Here is an 8,963-nt window from a genome sequence, read left to right as displayed (position 1 = left end):
AGAGTTCTTTATCTCCTTTAATCCTTTGGAAAAAAAAAATCGAAAAAATAAATTTTTTTTATAGATATTTTGTATTTCGTAATTTTTTTTAATAATGTTATGACAATTTTCCGGTTATTTTTGCCGGAAAATAGTTTCGGGTTGTAATTTAAAATGTAATTGGCAAAATAAAAAATGTGAGGTTGTTATTGGCAAATAGAAAACTTTATTAGGTTGTAATCCTTTTGTAAACATAGGCATAAAATCCAAGTTTAAATTTTATTACAGAGTTTTTTTTTTGTGGGTCAAACCAAAACTTTAACTATTAATTCTCCTTACTATCAACTTTTTATATATTTTTTCTCGTGTAGAATTATACATAATTACGTTTTAAATCGGATCTTAAAGACCATAAAAAAAACAAATGGGACAATCTTTTATAAACGGAGGGAGTATAAGTGAGAAAAAGTGAGCAACTATTCTAACAACACCAGCAAGGTTATACTGATTATACTTATGTGTTAATAACACCAACCAGGTTATACTGATTATACATAAATGTTAATTTATATATATATTTTTTATAAGGGTAAGAAAAAGGTGCTTAGGTACCCCTTCGCACAAGGGTGTAGCCTAAGTAGTCAATCTGTACAATTTCGTCTAACTTGGGGCTGGAGTTTGGGGAAATACACATGGGATTACAAATAAGATGACCTACATTAGCAATCCAATCTGCAGCTCTATTTGCTTCTCGGTAAATATGATTGATGTGCGCTGAGTCAAAATGCTGAAGAAGAATCTTGCTGTCATGAATAATGTTTTGAAGTTTCCAAGGGGGCTTCCAAGTACCTTTTAAAGAGTTGATCACCAGCAGGTTGTCTCCTTCGATGTGAATATCCTTGATACCTAGCCTTATTGCTTCTTGGATACCTTTGTGAAGGGCCAGGGCTTCGGCCATGTAGACTTGAGAGTTGCCAAAGTTGAAAGCCTTTGCCTCAATAGCTGTCCCGGTGCTATTTCTGATGATGATTCCTCCTGCTGCTGATGAAGATTTGCAAGAACCGTCGAAATTGAGTTTGAAGGCGCCCGTGGGGGGCGGAAACCACCTCACAAGGATGGTGGGAGAGGTGGATGACTGGTTAGGAAAAGGTGAGTGAGTGGTGAAATGGGTACCTCTAAGTTGATGAGAGTCAATAAGGAGTCTGAGTTCCCATTCTTTAAAGGTATTAAGGGCTCTGAAGTAACTACGGCAAGGAGAAACCTTCGTGTTGGAGAAAACTAAGGCATTCCGTTCCTTCCAAATAATCCATCATAAGTTGATGAACTTGCGAAGAGCAACCTGGTTCCGTCTGAAGTAGTCTAGGGTTTTGAAAAAATCAGTCACAGAAAAGGTGAAATCTAGCCAGTTTTTAGTAAGTGTGTGAGTCCAAACATTTTTCGAATGCTCACAATGGAGGAAGAGGTGGTTTAGGCTTTCGCTAGCTTGGTTACATCTCGGGCAGCAATTTGAAGGAATGATTTTCCTATGGAAAAGCGTTTCTTTGGTTGGAAGGCTTTTATGACAGATTTGCCAAAGAAAGAATTTTAGTTTCGGAGCTATATTAAGCTTCTGGATCCATCTAAACTTCCATTTGTCATTAGTTTTAGGAAGATCGTGAGCAAGCCAGGTTGCAGATTTAACTGAAAAGTCCCCAGAATTTGTGCAGCCCCAGATGGGAATAACTGTTAATTTATATGGACTATACTTTATACACGTCAATAAAAAGGTTGTATATAAGCATAAAACATATTTTCTAATATGGAGTATGGTGTTATATAGTTAAGAAGAGCAATCATAAAATCACGCATTAATCTGTGTTAAGAATAATTTATTATGCTTAGTAATTTTAGTTTTAAATATTCCAGCATATAAATGTTAATCAATGAGATAGTTGAGCATGTAACCAATAGAAAACACTCACATAATAGTATAATACTATTGATACCTATCATAACAAAGCCGGTATGTTACTGATAGGTAGGAGGCTAGGAGCTCTACCACCGTACTAAGTTGATTCTTGCCATTCTGATATAGTTTCTGCTGGCTAGATGGAAAATCATATGTTCTCCAATACCCAGACGTCCAGATTTTTATTTATTTTAAGCTTTATTGAAAAAATAACATTACTACTGAAACCTTTCTACAACCCATCCATGATTCCATGAAGCACTAATACTGAAACTCTGTGATACCATTTCCTGAACACCACAAATCCAAAATCAATCCACATGTAGCATACAGATACTGTACATAATTATAGAACTGTAACGTGAAGTTTCTCTTCAGGCATCCACAGCAGAAGCAACGAAGATTTATAGGCTATAGCATTAACGAAACCCATTAGTCGTCACTTGGGTGACAGCACACATTACTTTACAACTGGATCATGAAAGAAACATGAGAGAAAGTGTAAGAATAAGAAATAATAAGCAGGCATAAGATGTCGAAGGTAGTTGCAAGACTGAAATTCTCGTTCATATGCATTTAAGAGTATCAAGACCCATGCCTTGGTTGAGAGTTGTCTTCAAAACTGTGTGAAGAAAACAGGTTAGGATATGAGTATTCCGGATCATCATCCATTGATGGTATCCTTTGAGGCTGATGATGGTGTGGGAGCTCTGGTTTAAAAGTATGGTCTCCGTGAGGGAAAGATTCAGACTCCAGTCTAGTTTCATCACTAGTAGCATGTCTTAAACCATTCGAATTCTCGTCATCTCCATAGTCTCCACCAGGGATCCAAAGCTTGGAAACATCGTCATCACCTGAAGCATTTCTGTCATCCAGCTTTAATTTTTCAGTTGCAGCTGACAGATTACCGCTACTAGCATGAAATGGATTTTCAGCATCACTATCAGGGGACTGGGTGCCACTCTTACTCTTGGAAAGTTCAGAAATTCTGGCCTCTGCAAGACTAGCAGCTGAGCGAGCAGCTGCTGCAGCACGTTCAGCAGAATCAGCAGCAGCCATTGCAGCAGCCAATACGTCACGAAAATCAAAGTCAACGTCACGTTTGACCTTTGAAGGAGGTGGGGATGAACTGCTTTCTTTAACAGGAAGTGATGCTGATGGCAAAGAGGATGGGTGTGAAATGAATGGCAAAAACTGTTTAATCTCCCCAGGAGTCACTGAAGACTTGGGCGACTCATGCTTGATAGACCGTAAGTTGTCCTCAGGATCGATGTTAGACTGTTGCAACGGGAAAGAATGTATCTCACTTTGGTGTGGTGGTGCCGGAAGTACTTCTGCATCAGCACTTGGCCTCAATGATACCTTGGGAACTTCGGGAAATTCTAATTCGTCAAAGCTTTCTTCAGAATCAGAAAGCTCAGAAACGCCTTGAACCGAAGTAGATTGTATAACTTCATCATGCTTCTCTTTAGGAAGTGGAACTTTAGAGCCACTGACAAATTGCATTGATCCACTCTGTGAAAAGAAAAGGCATATATCAAAATCAGATAGCAAGAAAGAATATTTCAAACAGTTCCAAAGGAGTATTGCTCACCAGTAAATCTTCATGGGACTTAAAAAGTTCAGACTCAGATGGAGACGGATCCCATTCTAATTCATGCTCGTCTGCAATTTCTTTCAACAACTTCAATTTCTTTTCAGGGGAAGGAGCACGGACAGACAACAACTCTACCAACTGCATCACGAGTAAAGCAGTTGTCAAGTATCTCAAGATACTACAACATGAGGACAAGTCCTCGTTCATGAAAACCACAAGAAATAACAACTGAAACCTGCCGATTAACACCGCAATCTGGCATAAGTTCCGTAGCAGCCGCAACAAATTCTTTCCCATACTTGGAAGCAAATGACATCTGAACTTGCAGCAACTCAGGCAAGTCTGCACATCTCGGTGCGGCAAAACAAATACTAGATATGGCCTCTTTCAAGTCTAGTGGACATTCCCTGAACAAAACATCAATAGATAATAGCTATCAACATCTTAAACCAGACGGCTTAAATTTTAAGAAGCCAAAGTGCCAAACAAACAGAAAGCACATGAACATATACTAAAGAAAATCTGTTCTCATTGTTCAATAACAATGAGGCATATAAGGTGGTAGTGTAAGTGCATGCTATAAACTGCTACATTTTCCAGGCCATAGGAAAATTACCAATGGCGCCAAAACTTAAATAAACTCCTTTATTGAAGTCAGGCTCCAGAGAACCATTTCAGCATCTACACAGACTACACTACAACAACAATGACAATAGCCTAGTATGGACCAATGTTATTGGAGTAGGTATATAGAGGTCGGGGTGAACAAACTCGTTCATTTTTTTCAATTAATTGTCAAGCAGCCTGCGTAAGATTGTAATTTATTCCTAGCCATCCATTGTGATATCTAGGCCCTAGATTAATTGTCATAAAGGTTTTAAGTCTTATTTTGTAACATCCTATAAATAGGAGCATGCTGAGCTTGTAAAAACCATCTTTTTGTTGTATAAGAAAAGGAGATGTTAGCTTAAGAGTTGAGTTTATAGTCTGTATACTCCTTGCATTTTAGGTGCGAGTGCTCCTTCCTTGGCTAAAAATCTTTACCGTTTGTGGATTTTTCATTGATCATTACTTTGTTTGTTGATTATTGATTAGTTCTTAATCCAAAAGGCTTAGTGACCAACATGGGTTAAGCTCATCTTTATTTGCTCTCTTCTTGTTTCAATAAACACACACACACACACCAAAATGAAGTCTTTTGTTTGCTTCAAATTTTTTATTTTTATACAGGGTTCTCCATTATTAATCACCACTGTAATCGTGCAGAATTTCCTGTCCCCGTTTTCACCTCCCTCTAAAATCTAACCAGAAACCCGCTTCTATAGTGGCCATGGTCTCATACTCTCATGGACAACTCAAACAAAGTAGTACTGACGTGTATTAAGAGAACCTCATTTATTTTTTATGGTATCAATTATGGGTCTGGTCTGTTGAGAAATTGAGATGCAATTTCTTCGGGTGTTTTGATTTACTTAGTTAATGGATTAATTTGGTCCATTTATTGCCTATATGAACGCTTTGATATGTTATTTTTATGCACATGTGATTGATATTGATAGAGTTTAACGCTTTGTGATAAAACATGTCAGAGTAGATGAGATACTTATTGGCACAATCTAGTGTTTCTACTTTGGTTTATTGTTTGGTTCGTTTAATCAAATTGTTTAGTTTAGGTTTGTTCGACTCAAATTAACATCAAGGTTTTCTGAAGCCCGTTTGACCTAACAAAATCATATCAAGTACAAACTCTTTCTTCCACTTCGTATGGACACCTAAAACAAAGTAGAACAAACACCAACCACAAACCGTCATCCGCAGATTCATAAAAAACATATATATATATATATATATATATATATATATATATATATATATATTTATATATATATACTGCTCATATTTTATTATAGCCTTGTTTGGTTAGGAGTTGTTACCTGTTAACTGGACTACCCGTTAGCTGCTTTTATTAACTGGTTTGAGTAGTTGTTAGCTGCTTTTATTAGCTGGTTTGACTAACTGGTTGAATTAATTAGCTGCTTGTGTAAAAATGTTTGGTAAATTAGTTGTTAGTTGTTTAACATGTAAAACGACCATTAAGAACAATGACATACTTTGTTGTTGGGTACTTTGTTTCTTATTAATATTAGACAAATAATTTAATATGTTAATCATTTTATCTTTATACTCCCTTCGTCACGGAATACTTGCACCGTTTTCACTGGACACGCTTGCCAATGCACAACTTTGGCCAGCAAAATCTTTAACTGCATATTATAAAAACTTATAAAATATTAATATTTTGAAAATATATATTAAGACGAAGCCAACAACATATTATATACTACCATTTGTTTTCATATACTAGAAATAAAATAGGGTCAAAATGAATTACGTGAATAGTTCAAAAAGTCAAAATGGTGCGAGTACTCCGGGTAGGAGGGAGTAATAAACTTGAATAAATAAAACAAATATATTTTCCCTTCAAAAAAATAAAACAATTTAAAAAAAAAAATACTCCGTAATATTCATAATTTAATGATATTATAAGCATGATTGCAATAGCTTTCAAGTGCTTCAAAACATTTATTATAAAATTTATTACAACAAGAAACGAGTAGCAAAAGGGGTGAAATGAAAAAGAAGGCGTGAACAATGTTTTTAGGAGGGAAATAATGTAAGGTGCTAAGTTTGGTAAATGTTGTAATTTTAGGCAATATTAGAACAAAGTAGTCATTTCATATTCACTTTCTCAAACCTCTAATTGCAAAATACTCCTATGTTGAGCTTTTTGAGAATTAGTTTTTTCACCCCAAAACTCTCTTCTAAAACCTCTCCTAACCAAACACTCCAAATTGGCTTTTTCAAAAAGTCAAACCTCTATTTCACCTCAAAAATCTCTTTTTCCCTCAGACCTCTCCTAACCAAACACCCCGTATATAAACAATAAAACCATGTACCAGAACATAAAACATACTTTTTTAGCCATCCGAGGGAAATAGTCTCGTAGCTTTCTCCTCACCTCTTTGAATTTAAGTCATAAAAAATCTTATAGAAGGATGAGTGCAAAGAGGTGATCCGCCAATAGGCAGCCTATTTCAAAGAGTGATAATCAGATAATTCCCCACTGATATAATCTTAAAATTTTGCAATCCTCTTTATAATAATGCTCTTTTAGGGATACATTAAGTCACCATGCCTTTTTCCCTGACGACACATATGCTATATGACAGGATAGTGGATGGGTTAGGATAATAAATTTTATAAGATTGATGTGAACGGTGCAAGAAAATATAGCCCCTATTAAACAACTCCAACGGCTTGGAATTCCCTCCTTCGTAGATGAGAACGACAATGAAATTGTGATGACTCTAATTAGAGATTCAGTATTGAAGTTGCATAGATTCTTTGAGGAGAGAAACAAATATAGGAGGAGGAATTGCAACAGAAAACTTAAGAACTGATAAAACATGAAACCTGAACAGAACATAGGAGGATGCACTGGAACAGAAAACTTGAGAACTGATAAAACATGAAAGCTGAACAGAGCTGGTGTTCTTTTGTTTCCTTATGCTGCGGACTTTCTATTCTGCAGATATTTTCCTTGTCCTAAAAAGAATTCTTTTCTAGCCTTAAAAAACTATGCTGCTAATAAAATATAGGTCTTCGGAAAATATTGAAATGGATCCACCTAGTAGTGATGATAGCTTGTTTGCAATTAGTCCTATGTCCCTCTCAACATATGCTTTATAGAAGTTTTCACCTCCTACATTTTACTAAATCACAGTAATAATTAACAAGTAAAGAACGTTGGTGCAAAAGAAGTTTGGGAAAGTTCTAGTGCCCTTGGATAGTCATGTTTCACCAACATGGATATTACACAAGCACACAACCCAACTTTCCCTTGATTAAGAGGAACTTGCCTATTGAATATTGGTTGGGACTTCTTACTTTATAATCCATGATGCTGGAATGCCTGAATTGTTGAAACATGTGCTGAGCATTTTAAGGCTAAGGATTAAATGAGGTAAACAACAACACACCTTAAAGTTCAAACACACACAGAGAGATTAAATTTTAAAAGATTGATTTTGAGTACATTAGTCATCACTAAATAAATTTCATGGGAATCAACAACATTAACACGTTTCTCTTTCTTTACAGTGAGTTATTAGGGGAGGAAGAAGAAACCTCTGAGACTCGATAATCGGAAGGCGGACTGCAATAAGCTCACAGAACAATTCGATGATCTCTTGTGCAGCCATCATATTCTCTTCTCTTACAATGTGCTCCACCTGAATTTCACAATCAAACGTTCAAACGTTCAAACATTAAGGATGACCTTTCTGCTTTTACATGACATATTGAAGCTAAACAATACAACCCGACAAGACTAACCCGGATGCGAGCAGTAGCTTCTTGACCAGTCTCAAGAAGCTTAGCAATATCCTTACGCATTTGCTTAATATGAGCCTCCCTCCGATTCCTCAGCAACTTTATTCTCGGAATCGAAAGTTTCAGTAACGTTTTACTGGCACAAAATCACACCCAGAAATTTATAAGAAACCCACCTCAACAACAATTTTTTTTTTCAAACTATGGCATTGAATTAAAAACCCACAAATAACACACTTTGGTCATTTCCAATACCAACAAATCCACAATTCAACAATAAATGGTCAAAATTCTGGAAATCAGAACTCAATTTGGCTAAACTAATACAGTAATCAAGTTAAAACAGTAGATTTTCATCTGGGTAATTAAGATCAACAACCAAAAAAATGAACAGGGGAGAGAATTAGGGGAATTGTTACCATTTAGAGCCTTTAAATCCCTTGGCGAAGAAAGAATCAAGCATCGACATGATCAGGGGGGGAAATCGAGTTCAAGCCAATAATCCAATCAAGATATAAATTAACCTAAGCACAACATTAAAAACATTCAATTCAATTCAATTCAGCTATGTAAAATGTCCAAAAACCAGAATCCGAAAAGTGCGAAGAAGGTTGAAAAGAGGAAAGAGAAAGACAGGAAACTTAACTCACCGTGTGAAATCCGAGGGAGGATTAAGGGGGGATTATGAGGTTTTTAATTAGGATGATATGGGGGATAGTGGAGTAGTTTTAATGTTGCTTACGAACGAAGGATCCTATCTAAGGAACAAGAAAGCTTAGATGAGGATGCTGTATTGATGCGCAAATACGATGGTGCAGGGGTGTGCACAGTGCTCTTGGTGCACTGGTGTCCAAACGACATGCAATAAATATAAAACGCGGATATCTTGTTGAATCCGGAGAAGAAAAGAACAAACGTTGTTTTTTTGATAAGAAAAAAAACAAACGTTGTTCTTTTGTTAAAAAAAAGAACAATGACTGCTCTGTCCCTTATTTTTCGTTTTTTTGTTTTTCACTTTATTTTTCTGGTAATATATACCTTTTTTTT

General features: G+C 36.1%; 1 protein-coding gene across 1 annotated transcript; it reads right to left on the bottom strand.

The window, feature by feature from the left end:
* Positions 1-2,189: 2,189 nt before the first annotated feature.
* On the bottom strand, positions 2,190-8,713 carry LOC110776054 (uncharacterized). Its single transcript, XM_021980629.2, has 7 exons — positions 8,567-8,713; positions 8,336-8,440; positions 7,920-8,052; positions 7,713-7,816; positions 3,760-3,931; positions 3,522-3,662; positions 2,190-3,442 (listed from the first exon to the last, which is right to left on the bottom strand). Exons 2-7 carry the CDS (start codon positions 8,383-8,385, stop codon positions 2,513-2,515), a joined length of 1,530 nt encoding a protein of 509 aa, XP_021836321.1. The 5' UTR covers positions 8,386-8,440; positions 8,567-8,713; the 3' UTR covers positions 2,190-2,512.
* Positions 8,714-8,963: the final 250 nt, after the last annotated feature.

Source organism: Spinacia oleracea, chromosome 1, assembly GCF_020520425.1.
Source record: "Spinacia oleracea cultivar Varoflay chromosome 1, BTI_SOV_V1, whole genome shotgun sequence".
Taxonomy (NCBI): Eukaryota; Viridiplantae; Streptophyta; class Magnoliopsida; order Caryophyllales; family Amaranthaceae; genus Spinacia; species Spinacia oleracea.
This window is presented reverse-complemented; position numbering and strand designations above follow the sequence as displayed.